This window comes from Calidris pugnax, unplaced genomic scaffold (genome assembly GCF_001431845.1).
Source record: "Calidris pugnax isolate Ruff unplaced genomic scaffold, ASM143184v1 scaffold24, whole genome shotgun sequence".
NCBI classification, from domain to species: domain Eukaryota; kingdom Metazoa; phylum Chordata; class Aves; order Charadriiformes; family Scolopacidae; genus Calidris; species Calidris pugnax.
Window position 1 is genome coordinate 24,064,142 of NW_015090922.1, and position 17,980 is coordinate 24,082,121.

At 36.1% G+C, this 17,980-nt stretch overlaps 1 protein-coding gene across 5 annotated transcripts in view; it reads right to left on the reverse strand.

Annotated features, from left to right (window-relative positions):
- Nucleotides 1-17,980, reverse strand: part of RYR2 (ryanodine receptor 2 (cardiac)) — a 408,602-nt gene that overhangs the window by 252,047 nt on the left and 138,575 nt on the right. For 4 of the 5 annotated variants that reach the window (XM_014950613.1, XM_014950612.1, XM_014950611.1 and 1 more), the window contains exons 4-5: nt 9,656-9,676; nt 1,777-1,791 (exon numbers count right to left, since the gene is read on the reverse strand). In XM_014950613.1, the coding sequence (XP_014806099.1) occupies nt 1,777-1,791; nt 9,656-9,676 (36 nt within the window). The remainder of the gene's footprint in view (nt 1-1,776; nt 1,792-9,655; nt 9,677-17,980) is intronic. The other variant, XM_014950610.1, reaches the window with a different exon arrangement.

Here is a 17,980-nt window from a genome sequence, read left to right on the forward strand (position 1 = left end):
AAAAAAAAAAGGAAAAAAAAAAGAAGAAAAAAAAAAGAAAAAAACCTTTCATTGACATGATCAGCTGTTAACTCCTATTTTATGTGTAGTGCCAAGCCAAAGAACAGAAAAAGAGTTTAGCTAACCTATAGGTTTCCTGAGAATGTCTTCTTTAAAAGCTGCATAACAATGTGCAATTATGTTTTATATAAACATAAAAATCTGAATCTGAATAAATCAACTGGCCAATAAAAATCATGAGTATGTCTTATTCTGTTAAGAGCACACAGATATTTTACTATTTATATTAAAAAGACTAGAATCATTAGCAATGATGATAAACATTTGTGGAGCACCATGTTAAATGATCCCAATTTTGCCAATATTGACCTGTAGGAAGGCAGAATAAACAGCCACATAATTAGAAGCACTTCAAATATACCTCATGATTAATATTTCCAACACTGTATTTATGTTATCATTTTTCCAGCAAAGGGTAACTTCACATCAATGAAAAGCAGATAGAGCACTAAAATCAAAAATAAATAATATTGAGCATCTGTTTTCAGACTTCTATGTAAACCAAACATTTATAATTACATCTGAGGCAACACCTCCATTACAAACTCCTACTCTCAAGCACTTTCAGCAGTTTGGAAAAAATTGCCCAAGAGGATAAAATTTACTGATTTCTCCCTGAGCCTAGTGAAGATTTCTCTTCCCCCATACACCTCCTCCTTCACTGCATAGCAGAGAGAAGGAATTAATAAAAATCTTCCTGGTTATTTTAAAGCTAAATAACCGGAGGAGGGAGGCATTTTTCACAGGTTAAGGATTGTGCCTAAGCCTTTTCTGTTGCTGTATGATACAAGGAATGTGAATCATCCTTGTCACTTGAGAAAGAAACTCACAGATAAAGAATAAGACCGACAGCCAAGTGGGAAGAAAAGATGGATCAGCAGAGGAGTCATGCTAAGAAAATTTATCTGACATCATTAAATCCAGCCCTTAAAATAGCAATGCTTATCTAGCCCAGAATTTCTCCCTTTTGGAGAGTGACAATGAAGACCCTACCACAGAACAGCAAACTCTAAAAAAGGGGATGAAAAGAGAAACCAAATCATTTTAGAAGAGGAATTGGGAATAGATATTGATAACTAAAACAAAAGTAGAAAACAGATAACCAACATATCTTGGCCAAAATCACAGCCAATTATTCAATTGCCAGTTATTCAAAAGGTTCAGAGGTTCACTAAGTGCCTTGTCATGGTCTTAATAAAACAATAAATAAAACCACTCAGAAGCAGAGCTCCTGCACATGCTTACTAACCTGAGGCAGTGAAGGGACAGTGACACCCAGCCCAAGGGCTTCCCACTTACCCCACTGATACCATACCATCACAACAGCATTCTTACAACAGAAGAAACACTGTGCCGTCCCTGCTTTCCAAAATGGCCAAATGTTTTACTGGGACTGTTGTTGTTTTTTCATTGTCTCGAGATTTCCTATTTACCAGATAGTGTTGCATTCTCACTGGAAGGGTAAGAATGAATTGAGAAGTAGAGAAGCCGCCCCAGAGTCCTCTTTCCACAAAGGAGCCTGCCACTGGTCCTTCATGATTTAAATAAACCACAAGCCCAATCCATACTAGAGTCACTGTGGTTTCTAAAACCAAATTTTTACAAAATTCCGTATTTTAGTGAAGGCAAGTTTGATGCTGATGTTAAGAAAAAGAGTGATGAAATTAATTGTAGGAATTCACAGAAAGTATAATACTAAATGTTTAACTTGCTTACCTTCATCATAAATTTCTGTAGAGCCATGAGAAGGGGAAAAAAAGAGAAAATGTGAAATGAATATTTGCTTTCAGGGTGCTTAAAAATGGGATTTGTTTCCCCTGAAGAAGTGAGTGGGATACACAGAACTACAAACCACATTTAAAAGGAACATTTGTCATTGCAATTAGCATAATTATAGCTCATGTTAGAAAGCAAAACAGCTGCTCAGAACAAGGCTTCAACATTTTTTTATGCAACAGTTTTCCCAGATATTTTTTTTTTTTACTTTAAATAATGTAGCACATCAAACACTTACTGCTTAAAGATAAAACATAGTACAAGTAAAACAGGAGCCACGCCTGATCATCAAATCCCTGCATTCAAAGCGCAGTGCTGGAGAGCAACACCACTACTGTAGTAACATATCCTATGTAAATGCATAGTAAATTAAGAAAATTAAAACATTACTAATATTTGATGCAGTGGTTAAAAAAAAAATTAATTCAGTACCACATGACTGATGTCAGAAGATCGCGAAATTTGTAGGTTAATTTTCATGGAGGTGCTCAAGAATAAAAGGACAGTGATAAGTTATCTTACATGCAGTGTTTTGTTTTTCTTTGTGAGAGTTCTATGGCCACCTTTTCCTCTTTTGACCTCATCAGTTCAGGTTTTGATATCACAAAGTTTGAAGCTGAGGACTGAAGCTTGGCAGCAAATCTTTATTCCACATGAAAAGAGAGTCTAACTGGAGAGCTTCCAAGCAAGACTGGGTGCTTTCATTTCATATATGCTTTTAAAACAGAAGTATCTGTACTCAAAGATGTACAAGATGTTCTAGCTAAAAAAAAAAAAAAAAAAAAAGGATCATCTAATGATCTCAAAACATTCAAAGACTTCCCTTCTTAAAAGTCTTCTAGGTCTATTTGTTTGTTAGACTTTTGGAAACAAATTGACCAAAACTAAAGATTATGCACCCTCTCCGCTATCCCCATGAAGCAAGGATTTCTTGTCACCCCAATATTTTGTTTGCTTTCACTTGGTGGCTCCGAAAACTAACCAGAAGGCTCTGCTGAGCTGTCTGCAGTGTGGGGGGTGTGTGTGTAAACTCATTAATATAGAAACAAGTTAATTACATGATTCATTCTAATATAACCTTTCCTATATCTGTCAATACTGAATTTCATTTGGCAACATGCTGCCAGTTTATCAAGGAGATCAAAGACCTGAGTCTCTTCCAGCTGTCATTCATCTATGAAATTTTATTCTGAGAGCTAGGCAACCCCACTGCTTTTTCATATCTCAAGTACATTAAACAGCAGTCCTTCTGTGAAACGTAATTTGTTTTAATTGCTTCACTGTAATCTCTTAACTAGCTTCAGTTTAAAGTGAACAGTTTCTCTCTTTATTACTAAAATGATGCAGCAGCTTCTTGTGCTGGATTTTTTGGAAGACCAGATTTAACAATTCATTCTCTTCAGTTGACATACTAAATGAACTGTAAGAAATGAGAAAGAAACAATTGTGATGTGTTTACATCTGTCATATCATGTTCTTTAGAGTTACTCTGGTTCCTTAATAATTTTAAAGATCATTTACACGTCATTCTTAGAGACGGAAAGTGCCATGAGCAGTCCCCCTTAAGCTAGAAAACCTGAAAGACAACAGTGGGTGAGGGAAGTCCAAACACATATATCCACCTATTGCTTCAAATCCACCAGGGAAAGAAATTTAATTGTAAAGATGCTTTCTCTTCATGGCAAACACTTAAATGCAAGTTTTTTCCACAAATGTGAAGAGAATGCACCTGTGAAACTTTAGTCCAAGCCTTAGAAACTACGTGCCATGAACTGTGATGGCCTGAGCTGCCCAGCTACCAGCAAAACGAATGGGGCAGAGGGTTCCAGGTACTCCTGTCACATCCTTCTGTAAGAACGGTCTCCAAGGTTTTTAGACAAATCCCTTCTGAGATAAAGGAAAATGCTTACTTTGAAAACCATTAACTCTCAGCTTGGGGTTATTAAAAAAACAAAAACAAAAGAAAAAAAAAAAAGAACAACCACACCCAGACCCCAAAACAAAACAACAGAAAATATACACTTCAGGTAGACAACAGTTTGTTGCGTAAGAAATTTCTCAAACTCCGTCCTCTGAAAAACTTTCTGCTTCTTCACACTCGCTCTCTGTACCTCAACATGAGAGCACATGAGTTTCTGACTAACACCAGCAATTCAGAATGCCTGTTTGAAAATTAAACAGACAGAACAGATGTAAAACTTGAAATTTCTTACTCTTGAAAGGTATTTTTGCCAAACACTAACACCAAAGCGTTAAAGTGATAAGACAAACCAATACAGTCACTAAGTACAACAAATAATTGCTGTACAGTTCAACACTTAGCTAAAGATAAGAAATCAAATTGTGAGGACACGCAATTTTAGTTATACACAAAGCTCCTACTCCATCAGTGGAGCTGCACTGATGACAATGAAACTTGGTCATATTTGACATTTGAAATGTGACATTCTACACGCCTAACAAATCACACATATATATGCAATATTCAGTATGAAACACTATTATAAACAAGTTCAGTCTTAAGAGCTATTAAGGGTAAGATTTATCTTCACCACGTAGATTTCAGGTAGTTGTGCAGACTTACTTTACAGTCAAGGAAGAGACAGTCATTCCTAGATTGCAATTTATTAAGCTATCATTTTCTGTAGGATGGGTCCAACTATGCACCAGATGTGTTTGATTCTCTGCCATGACTATAATTAGGAGTCTAAATAACTTGCTAACCCTATGCTGTCTACAGCATAAACACATAAAGTGTTTTCAGTATCTGAAGAACTGACCAGTTATGAGCTAAGTACAGAACACCATCCACTGGAGTTCTCTACTGAGTATTCAGAAGCAAGGTAATAATTTGACTTCTGAAGTATTTCTGGACTACAGATAAGTGTCTCTGTTAAATCCTGTCCTACTGAAATCAATGCAAATTTGATGACTAAATGCATCGCAGACACCATTTCACCTATAAAATTCACTCGTTCAAGAAATCAGAACATGCTGCGAGCTTTATATACACCTGTTTCTCTAGCATCCAATTTTCTCAAAAGTTATCCTCACAGGTTGGGCTGGTAGCTGAGTGTTACCAACAACTGGATAATTATATTTCACTGACTTAAGTCTTCAGCTGCATATGCTGTCTGATCTTTTGGGGACAAATGCCTACATGAGTGCTAAGTGTCACACAAATATCATCTTTGTGGAGGAACTAAACTCAGCACTCAGCAGCCACATTATCCGTACGACTTGGAAGATGACTTAAAATAAAATAATAAAAATCAACCTTTGCAGGATTTCAAATTATTAGATTTGAGGCACATAACATCTATCATTCTATCCATGATCCTAACTGTTCTCTCTCTCTAAAGATAAATTTAATAAATAAAATTTTAAACTTATTGAAGCTTTATCTGACGACACTAAGGATGTGTTGTTAATGTAAATACTTACAGCTGTTTGGGGTATTATTTCACTCCTTGGACAGCTTTTGGGTAGCATATCACTTACTATGATTGTTCAAACACCTTCAAAATTACCATAATTTCACCTTAATTCTTGGACTCTCTGGTGAGATGAAAAGAGCAAAATAGTAATGCTATTTTATTTGGAATGCTTTCCAAGATTAATTTTAAAATCAATTTAATTTAGATATTATCTCCTTGCTGTGACTTTTATACTATTCTTGTAGTATTGTATTTGCTTACACAGAAATATCAGATCTTTACACTAACCTAATCAAGAAGCACTGAAAAAAGTAAACTGAAAGTAGACAGTTTGTTGCAATTCACAGTAATGACTACTGATGCACAGAACACAGCTTGAAGTTCTCAGATCTATAACATGGACTGAAGGAGAAATACCAACAGAATCCTACTATAGAGTTGGAAATGCTACTATTCTAGTAAAGTAAGTTTCAGTCAGATTTGCATAGAGATTTCCTCTAGAAAGTGTACTTAGAAAATGTTTGTATTACTTTCTCTTGATGATGTGAATCAGACTTGCACTGCAATTAGCATCTGCTACAATATACAGTACACTAAGGATGGAATGTGGTTGAATCTGTAGCTGTAGGTGAGGCATTTTAAGCAGTATTTCCATAGTCACTTAATTTCAATATGCCTGGGCATTTAGCACCATACAGTGCTATCTCCTCCGATTTTCCCCTCAAGATCTGTAAGAGAATAACTGAGTGATACTATGTCAACACTGCTAATATTATTCCCTACATTGAGTCACCTCTGTAGTCTGTTACGGCTAAAATTTCACTGAAAATTATTAAAAATAAGGGATGAAATATTTGTACACAACTAGCATATTTTTCAACAATAGTAATCTGAAAAACAAATCTCTGTTAAAGTAAATGAACTTAGTGTGAAAAAAAAAAAAAGTCCTTAGATAATTAATTTAATGACTGAAAAATCACACTGATTGTAAAGCAAATTCTACAGCAACCCTAGCTTGTTCCCCTAGTCAAAATCCACTTGTTCTTATTATATTTATCCAGTCCACACTATCCTCAAAGCCAGAATTCATTCACATCTCAACCCAGAGTTCTCTGTAATGAAAGCAATTCTTTTGAAGTTTCAAAAGCGTGTTTCCATACTCTGCAAGTTTCTTTTCTCCAAAGAAACCAAAAATTAGTTTTACAAGTGGCATAAAACTGAGCTAACACAATAACTATTTGAGGGGAAGAGAAAATGACTAACCATTACCTTCAGCAGAAGTGGTTCCTCTGTCTATTTAAAAGTTACAGACAACCTTACAATGCTATAGTTACCACAGCTTAGCCATTAGCCAATATAAGGATGAAAAAAATCCTTGCACTCTAAATTTAAGAAGCAATACATTTGGTTTCCCTTCAGGTAAAAAGCTGTTCAGAGTAATCTGTCTTGAAGACAGTCATTCTCAATGGCTCTTAATGGCAAATTTTCAAAGAAGTAATTTACCAACCATATATAGCCAAACAGGTAGAAAAGGCTAGGTTTCGGAAACCACAGATATCCTAGGAAATTCCCACTCCTTACAGCGAATTGTTACTGTGCTAGCACTTGTTATGGAAGTCAAGACAGACATTCAGGTGCTTTTATGAGAATGGATGTGCCTTGAGTGTACAGCACCTACTCTGAAATCTCAAAATCTCAAAACAGCAATAGTTGCTAATTCACAGCAACTGACACTTTAAAATTATTTCATTTATTTCATAAATACATTAGAAAAGAAAAAAATGACAGGCAGGTTGAAAGGAATTCCTTTCACTATGCATTATTCAATTTCAGCTTATTTCATTATTGTTATTTTCTCTGTAAAACAGATATATTCAGTGTCTTCTAACTTTCAGTTGAAATTTAGTAAATCCCTTAAATCAAATGTTGGTTTTCCCCCACCTTGGTAGTTTCATTAAAAGCAAAAAAGCTATTTTCAAATATTAAATGGGGGCTTGGATGGAAAAGGTAAGCCTTACTTTCATTATTTTTTACATTTGGTGAGCTGTCTTAAACTAATCTGTATGATTCTGCACTGAAGCAGAGCTACAAGCCCTCAGTCACACCTGCTGAGAGGCAGAAGGAAAAAGCATGTTCAAGGAATATCTTAAGCCCATTTAATTCTTACCCACTTTCAACTGCCAGCACATGCCTTACAGTAGAATAAAGATTTTGGAACAAAATTACCAGAAACACAGCAGAATTGGAGCAATTCCTTCAAAATTTTTTGTTAGCACACTTTACAGGCTGGAATTGCTCAGAAGTGGATGACTTTAGCTATGCTTTAAATGGCATGAAACTGCTTGCAGCAAGGTTCAGTTATTAATTCGGTAACTAATTTGACATGAGGCCTAACTTAGGCTCTAGGCTTAGGCTTTCAAGGTGTCCACAGATACACAGATATAACTGAACATACATGCAGTAATCTTGAGTGTTCTACACTAGAAAATAGCTTATGAAGAAATATCTGTATTAGAATGAGGTGCCTGGCCTCAGTGACAATGCAGCTGTGCAACAGCCAGCCTTCTACTGCATTAATTCAGTACATCCATCTGCAGCCCACCACAGATCTCTGGTAACAGTCTGGAATTACAAAAGGGATTAAAAGTTGGGCAAACTGGGGCTCATCTGAGATAGGGTGATTTCATATTTTAAGTAAAGCCAGCACGCACTCCATAGCTGTCAGATAGGAGGTAGACTGGATTACAGAATTAGTCTACTAGAAGTCTTTAGCTGATGTAAGATTTACCTCTGCTGTCATTTCCTTTTAAAATGGTTTCAGGACACATTTCTGTGAAGCAGTCTTTCCAAAGCATAAGATTTTGATGTTACTAAATTCTGAATTAAAAAAAAAAAAAAAGAAAAGCAGATTCTATTTTTGCAGGTAATACTGCTATTCCTGTAGCTATAGTACTGTATTTTCCAGGAACACATTCTTTGAATGCTTCAGTCAACACCAAGCCACGCCAGAGTGTAACCAATAAACATCTGGCTTACAGTTCTTCATGCATCATGAAGTCTGAGGCCTGGTGCCTGTATACTACTGAACTTCCTCTTTATTACTGTTTTTCTCCTTATAGTAAAATTCTTCATAGGAATGAAAACACAGAATCTAAAGTTTTAGAACCAAACTCTCACTTGCAATTAAAAAGGTGGACAAAGTGACAAAACAACCTGACCATCTGTACGACTTAAAAACATTCCGAATAAATTCATATAAAAATTTGCTGGTTGTCACCAATATCAGATAGAATATCAAATATGCTGTCATACTCATGCAATTAGCTAAAGTTAAGACTTAACTACAGTTATTGTTTAATAAATATTACAAACATCTACATACATATATATCACAAGACATAGACATGAATAAATGAGTAGAAAGGGTGTTCAATAGCCTGAACCGCCAGTTAGTCTACTTACCTACAGAAGTCTCACACAAGCTATAACTTGAGTCATTACTTCTATAAACATGTAATAATCACAGATTAAAATTCTATAATGTCTGGCTGAAATAAAGTGAGATCAGTGCTTTAGCTGTGTTATTGGCCATATACCAAAGGATGTCTGAGCTTGTTTCTGGTTGTGTGCAGTTCAAATAGGGTATTAAGAAACCAAGGAGGCCTACTGTGGTCCAAGCTGTCAGAGATGCTTCTAATGTTTTAAACGTGAACAAACAATTCTACGCACACCTTTATGACCACTAACTCATACATATGCAAATGTTAAAGATTACACTGGAGAAAAACATACATAAATGTCCCATATAGGAGAGTTATATCAGATGCTCAAACAAATATGCATGGTATACACAGACACATTAGGAAAGGCCTTAACAACACATTCAGCAGGGAACTGTGCTTTGACTTTATTTGCTAAGATCTACGAATGATTATTCTGTAGCAGCTGTTCTCCATCATTAAATATTCTTTATGTATATTATTAGCAGCTAGATACAGTATCACACGTTATTTATCAGTATTAACTATCTTACTGTCATGCATTTTAGGATTACAGTGTCTATACTGGAAAAGACAGGGTGGGTTACAGAATGGAGTTACAACATTAGACAGCAAGGCTCAAAACTGACAGGCAATAATCATACTTTTATGTTACACAATTCTACAATCAAATTAAACAAGACAAACGTCATTGTGGTAGCATTAAATTTGGTATGACACTTCAGGAATGACCAGATCCTACATGACCATGTATTTGCCTCTTTTTTTTGAGCCATGCAAGTTGAAGGGTCATGAACACAGAGGGTATTAAAACAGACAGGTTAGACTCAGTGGCAACATGAAACATTTGGGATCAAGTGAATAAAAGACAGAATCACATACCCATTTTTCCACATCAACTAGCTGTAGAAAGAAAAAGCAAGAAATCAGTAAATCTTTTTCCTTATATACAGCATATCAAAGTCTATTTCGAAGTTAACGCTTCACATTTTTGGAAATGTATCTAGTATGAACAAAAATGTATGACTAGAAGTTATTCTCCTGGAATCTCTTTAAAATACCAATACCTCACTTTTTGTCTTTATTTTATGGGAAGCACTTCAAATTCTGGAAGCCCAAAACTTCCATCTAAATATCAGATAATAGGCAGCAAATAAAGACCAATGCTGAATGAATTCCACGTTGTATTCAGTTCCAATCAGCCAAAAAAAAGGGACACAGTTTCCCACAGAACTTGTCTCCATTTTCTCTTGAGTAAAGCTCTGTCGTAAGTGAACATTATTCACTTGAAAAGGATTACTGGCTGCTATTCAAGATTTGCCATTTTAATGAATGCCATAAGTACAACAGGTAAAATTAGGGGGTACCTGCCAAACCCTGACTCTACAACCTGCAGCATAAGACCATATCTTGTGTAAGAACAGAGAACAGCACACCAAAATGTCATTCATTTTTCCTATGGGGAATGAGAGAATCACTCTGAAAAGCTTGAGGTTTTCTATTAACAAAACTGTTTCAAGGTTCATTAAGGAAACATTTAAAATTACTCTCTCTAAAACCACTTTGGACCATCTTAGAGTCTCAGAAAGGATTGAGAATATCTACTAGAACACATTTCAGCTACTAGACATGGTAGCATGGCACTACCTGTTTAAAACTTAGTTGGCACCAACAACTGTATACGTGAAGTAGATTTCTTGCTGGACTTAGCACAGAAAACACTGCAGCATATGAAGCTTTCTGTGGCTTTACTGCAGGTCCACATTGACCTTTTGTCAGCAGATGCCACATGGAAGTCTACAATAATTTAAGATAGCTTAGTGCAAACCATGAGCAATTTTCAAAACCACTGGTATTTGAATTCCAGCTTATTTGTGAAATTACTCTAATAAAAGGCAATGTATTTAGGTTTTGTTTATTAAAATAATTTTATTCAAACTAAATTTTTTCACCTTTTTTTATACACATTTTAATTAAAATGGAGTTTCTTATTTTCAGTATAATCCAGTGCTGCTCACACACAAAGGTTAGAAAACACCATCTGAACTCCCAACTAATTACCATGATAAACTTACAAGCATTTGTTAATTTGACAACTCCTACCTCTCTTCTGAGATTTGGACTGCATTTCCATTTATTAGAAATTCTGCTATTTGCCTCTATCTTTTTTCAATAATCTTGACCATGACTTTTGTTATCAACCACAGAAATCTCTCCTAAAAAACATCTGGTGTTCTAAAACAGATGCAATGTAAGAGAAGATATAACAAGATGATGCTAAGTTAGAAAAGCAAGCAATGATTTAAATTTAATTTTAAAAATACAACTACAATATCTTAAAAAAAGGAATAAGGAATACCCGTTTGATTCACGTACAAGTCTTTAATTTTTTACCTTACTTTTGATACATCTTTTGTTTTGCTAAAATTGTGTATACACTGAGAACACAGCATTACGAGCAATTTGACTGTATGATAATGCTAGAAAGAGGTGAATTGATTCACACTTTATTGTCGTGCTTTGAGTTCTCACTGTCCCAAAATTTAACAGAACATGGCAGCCACAATTGGCATCAGAAGGAATCCACTCAAAGCTCAATGTACATTTTCAGCTATACAATCAATTGCCTTATAATTTCTGAATTGTCCATTTATTTTATTTTAATGGACACCAAGTATCTTCAAGAGTCAAGTGCAGTAGTTGCCAAGTACTTATAAACTGTATACACACTAAATATGAATTGGTATACTCATCTTTAAATAGAAATGTCAACAGACTTTGGCATATACCAAAGGCACCTTTACTCAGTAGTATCTCAGGACAACCACTTGAACAAAAAAAGTCATAAACTCCTTCTTCCCCTGAGTTCCAGCCAATGCACTCTGTCCAGCGAGGCCAGTTTTCTTCCCCATGGCTTGTCTTTTGGCACATGGGGACAGTCGGCTCCTGCACCTTGAAAATTTCCTTCTTGAAGAACGTCCAGCTTTCCTGGACTCCTTTGCCCTTCAGGACTGCCTCCCAAGGGACTTTGTCAAACAGTTTCCTAAACAGACCAAAGTCTGCCCTTCAGAATTCCAATGTAGTAGCTCTTCTGACCTCCCTCCTTACTCCTCCAAGGATCAAGAACTTTATCATAGTGTGGTCACTGTGCCTAAGACAGACTCCAACCACCACAGCCAAGGAACACTTAATGCTCCTTGGACTTGGAATTACCTGTTCTTACCATAAATTACTCTGCTTAGGTTTTGTTCACATGTTAAGAGGTTTAGATCTTCCTGCTGGTCTCGGAATGTTTAAACTTCAGGTAGGGATGGGGGGATGGCAGTCAGGGATTGGCAGTCACATCTATATTTACCCTACACAGTCACATCTATATATACTCTCACTGTGGTATCTTACACTGTAAACTATTTTATCTCAATTGTACATTATGTTAACCACAGTCTAAAGAACAGTACAATAATTATTCTTATATGGCACAGTAAATGTTGCCTTGTCATAATGAATCCAAATCCACGGAATTCAATAACTAGTCCTCTTCTGGCTCCTCTCCTGATCACTAAGTCATATTTCTTGGAAAATAAAATGGTTAGGTAGGTGCATACTAATTTTTCTCATTTTCTTTATCTAAAGAGGAGGAAGAATCCATCTTAAAACACATATCCCTCAAATGCAGTATGCTACTTAAAAATATTCCCTCCACATGTATCTAGGTACTCAGAAGACTTCGCCAGAAGAAGAAAACATGACGCTGGATAACATTAGATACCAAAATTTAGTGGGTTCATTACCATCTGACAATTCTGAATATAAAAAATTATTATCTTGCCATGAGAAGACCAGAGTTACCAAAAGGGTGAAGGATACAGTGTCTCTAGAATTTACTTAGTGATTGTGGGCTATTTACACTAAAATAATTAATCGTTTTACAGAAAGCTACTAATTTCAACTTAAAAGAATTATTTCACTGCCTACTGTTGCAAGTAGACAGCAACATTACTAATTTAACAAGTAGAAAATATGACACTTTAAAGTGAAGCTTAGTGCTTTATGGATAGTAAAATGGTATGGTACCCATACATCTGTATGTCTAAGGAATACAAGTAGCGCTATAAGGAGAAAAAACAACAATGCAAAAACACATTCTAAGAATCAAGCAAAAGATAAAAGATGGCATTTAGAATTACAAAAAAATTTCTCTTCTTGACCTATAGTCTTAACACTTCCCTTAGAATTTCATATAACTATATGAAGCAGTCTTCCACAAAGAACATACAGCCATGATTTAATAATTTACTGCAGTGCTAATCCAGAAACTTCAGAGAATGATCTGCATTTTCTGACTTCTCTTCAGAGGCACGTAAGAGCTCCAATCTTTTCAGCCAAGCTTTGATTTTAAATGCATTTAATCCAACCTGAAGGGCTGGTTTTCCAACAGATATCCAGCACTACATTACACAACAGATATCCAGCACTACATTACACATAAAAGCTAGTCAAAATAGCAGGAATGTAGTTCTGCTACCTCTCTTTTCTCTTGTCATAAGGAGTCATGAACTAGATCAAGAGAAATAAAGAGGGACCTCTTGACCATTATGAGGAGTCATTCAGAAACTCCCTTTTTAAATCTTGACGTAAAGCAAGCTCACAGAACGTGTGCTGAACATGCACTAATACAGCAACATTAATTACCAGTGCACAAAGCTGGAAAGTAAACTGCTTTAAACTGTGCAAAACAGCCTACAATTCCTAAATCCGTCTTCCATAATCTGTTTTCTTTCAGCTGCTTGAGCAGCATACAAAAACACTAAGGAACTTTATTCCACACAGTACAGGAGAATCTTAGCTGACTATGGTTACTTACATTCTCTTCAACTATTTATGAAAACTGCAACAGATATACTGTCATGATCCACAGACGGGACCGTGACCTGAAATCTCAATGAAGCAATGCATTCCAGTTACTGGATGTTACATCTTCCCTTACACTTATACTCAGTTTTTCTGAACTGAAGCAAGAAAGTCTTACTAGAAAAATAAGAATTTTTTTCCATGTCTCAGTTGAGGAAATTGAGAACGTATAGCAAAACCTCTGTCTAAAGCTCTCTAGCAGATATAGCCAAGATGAGAATAATTAGAATTTAACTAGATAGATCCAAAATGTAATTGTATTTTTGTTTCTGTTAAAACACTGGATTATCTTCATGGACACCTTGTTTTCCTGAATTTAATGTTCAACAAGTGAATTGATAAGACTCCTATTCCAGCCCAGGGTTGTCTTCCATTGCAGACTTCTTCATGTCTAGTTTAGCTCCTTCTCTGTATGCAGCCCAGATCAAAAAACTTAACTGGGAAGAAATAAATTAATTTATCTTTCTCCCAGAGTCAGTTTTTTAAATACCATTATCTTGGAAAGGAAACTCTGAACAAATTAGAGATCCAATGGTCATGGTAAGGCTGGAAAAAGGCATGCCATCTACCTCCAAAATAGGAAACTTGTCTGGGATGATAAAAATGTTTGCTTTTATGCCATACATCCTCATTCCAAATACGGCACACTCAAAAGAAGAGCCCATGTGCCAAGCTAGAAATACTTGCTTGTCACGATTCTGTGATTTGAAATAGATAATGATTTTATTCCTGTCATTGCCTCTCCCTGAGGATAAGCAGAATGCAAAAATACTGCGTCTGCACTTTTTGATTTTTTCCAGTACTTACATTTGATCAAAGTGCAGTTGATCAAAGCCAAGTTTTCGTGCCTTACTTGAAATGGTCTGCTAACAATCAGTTCTGAAGCTTAATAAGGTGCACTGAAGAGAAAATGACAGTATTTGCTTTATCTGCAAAAGTTTTGCACCTTTTCCCCTGTTGTCATTCCTGTTCTCCTTTTAGCAGTGTGGCACCCCTAAAATAGCTGAGAATAGTCAGGATTTTAAGTAGAATAAGCCTCTAAACTACCTCATCTTTTCATAAAGCTTCCCACTGCTAGTCGATAAGTCCATCTGCATGATACAAAAGGCCATGCTGCATGAAAGCTTTGAGTGCCACTAGTTTCTCTCCTTTCTCCTCTTTCTCTCTTTCTTTGCAGTAAGCAGTATTTAGGTTATGCAAATTCAAAGTTTGGAAGGGCAGACCTTGTAATAAGTACAAGCTAACATTGCTGGACATAACAGCTGTGTCTCTCTTCATGACACACCACTATCTGATGGAGACTTAGCCAAAGAATTTCCAAAAAGAATTACTGCTGCAGTATTTTGTTACTTCAGTGAGTTATGCCTGTCACCTGTAAACAACGGTTAGATTAATGAAAACACTCAAAGAAGAATAAGAAGCTACAGTTTGAACTTTTTGCTCAAAAGTTTGACAGAAAAAAAATAGTTCTTGCCTACTGCTTGTCAAAAGAAAAAACTTTCAGGCCAGTGCTACGACAAGAAAAGAGCTCTGATTTGTTTTATTAAAAGACCTCTGGTTTGTTTCTGACTTTGCCTACATGTGGGGGTCTCTGTTTGCAAACCTGAAAACATTTTCAGCCTGTAATATTCACAACAACCACTGATAGCTTTCAGATATGTTCTTAACTAGGCTACTGTAGTGTAAATCAGAGAGCTAAAATTGTCAAGAGTGCGTTTTACTGCCAGTCTTCGTATATATTTTTTTAAGGAAGTACCTTGATAAGTTGGCTTTTTCATTAATATACAGAACACTTATAAAAAGAAATAGGGAGTGTTACCTTCTTCCATTTGCATGAGGGATGAAATTAATTCTCCCCCCAACCCCCATGCTGAGAAAATGATAAAGCTGCCAGCTCTTTGTGTTATCTTGCTGCTTACTAATACAAAGTAATTAATGAATTCAGAGTTCCACAGTTGGAGACGGCTGATTTGAATATCCAAAAAACCCACCAGCTACAGTTGCATATCTGTCCCCAAACGCCTCCATTCCTTCCCCACAGCATGGGAAACCTTTTTAGCTCTATGAGGAAACGCATGTTTTCACCATCCCATAAATACGGGAGCATTACGCATGCAAGGCACTTGCAAGTGATGATTCCTTCTCACACGGCCCTTCAGATCAGTGAAGGGCTGTATTTTGCTCCCGTAACCAAAGACTACCCCACGCATAAAATTAGACAGCAGTTTGCTGGCCACTGGCACGGAAAACAGATTTTATTAAAACAAGGCACCAGGAGAAGAGATTAATCAGCCATGACTGGATGATTAGACGGGAGTTAATAAGCTCATGATGCAAGTAAGCTGGAACTCTGCCTAACTGACGGGTATCCGCAGACAGCATTTTCCCAAGTAATGAAGTTGTCAAATATTGGAGTAGATGATGTGAAATTAAAATTTTTCATATTACAGAAACAGTTTAGTTTAGAATGCACACATGATGTGTGCAATCAAATGCTTTCATTCTCTTAATAAGGTCTGACATGGATTTATCAGTGTACAAATCTGGAAAACTCCTAGCATGAATTAGTGTTTTAGCACAATATAACTGAGAGTTTTAAGTAAAAGTTAATGGAGATGCTTGTTCTACAGCTATTTTCCCATGCTGTCCAGGAATTATTTCTGTCGGTATTTTAGTGTTTTTCTCATGAAATTCGATCAGGGAGAGAAGAGACTGTGACATCTAGAGGAGAACAAGGATATTCTGGAACTAATGTTACTAAAGGAGGAAAGAAAAGTCAGATATTAGTGTCAGTAACCAGGCTGTAAACTGATCAACCAGTTCTGCTCCAAAGTTAAGATCTTCTGTCAGTAACAGGAATGAGACAACAATGTATGAAAACTATCAAAGCCACAGATGTGGAAAAATATGCAACAGATCAAAAATAACAGCATAAAGGAAGGAAATAAAGGCTATCAAAAGAAAATTAAAAAAAAAAAGCAGGAAGAAGGTTATTGCAATGCAAAAGGAACAGATACCTATCTTTTATTTCTGTATTTTGAAATCAGTTTAAAAATCAGTGTCAGGTTTATATTAGAAATATAATTAATTCAATCCATGCTACTCTATTTATTAAAAACCCACTGAACTATGCATTAGGGCAAGAAAATTTGGTTACACTAAGCTGAAGAACAAATGAAACTTTTAGCGAAATATTTCTTCACAGACTGAAGCCTTTGCTTAGACACAAGTGAATGTTATGTGTTTGTATCACTCCCTTTAATCATCACCTTCCTGATCTCATTTTAAGGAAGCTCTTTCCAAATCCCAACTACAGTAAGGTTCCTTCATACTTGGCTCTCTGAAGCTGACCTCTTGATTAGTCTAAATCTTGCCTGCAGTCTGAACTGATCCAATATGCCAAAAAACAAGAGACTGATGGAAATGAAAAATATGCCCACAATTAAGAAGCAAAAGCACTGAAAGTTCCCTTCATGAAATGCAGTTAGAATATAAAAAGGAGATGGCTACGAACCAAAAGTTGCTAACTGCTTTAAATACATGCAGAATAAGCATGAGATAAAGAATTTGGAAAATGCTTCCTACCGTATTGCACTCAAACCATGGGCTGTATTTGTAGCCTCCAAATCCTCAGGAGATTTGCATTCCAAGTTACCATAAAAGCCCCTAAACACTGTCCTATCCACAAAAGGTTTTAAAGAGTGGCCTGTGGTGAAAGACATTATGAACAAGACAATAGATGCTAGGAGGGGAACAAGAAAGGAAAAAAGGAAAAGGGGAAAAGGGGAAAAGGGGAAAAGGGGAAAAGGGGAAAAAGGGCTGGAAAACTCCTAGCATGAATTAGTGTTTTAGCACAATATAACTGAGAGTTTTAAGTAAAAGTTAATGGAGATGCTTGTTCTACAGCTATTTTCCCATGCTGTCCAGGAATTATTTCTGTCGGTATTTTAGTGTTTTTCTCATGAAATTCGATCAGGGAGAGAAGAGACTGTGACATCTAGAGGAGAACAAGGATATTCTGGAACTAATGTTACTAAAGGAGGAAAGAAAAGTCAGATATTAGTGTCAGTAACCAGGCTGTAAACTGATCAACCAGTTCTGCTCCAAAGTTAAGATCTTCTGTCAGTAACAGGAATGAGACAACAATGTATGAAAACTATCAAAGCCACAGATGTGGAAAAATATGCAACAGATCAAAAATAACAGCATAAAGGAAGGAAATAAAGGCTATCAAAAGAAAATTAAAAAAAAAAAGCAGGAAGAAGGTTATTGCAATGCAAAAGGAACAGATACCTA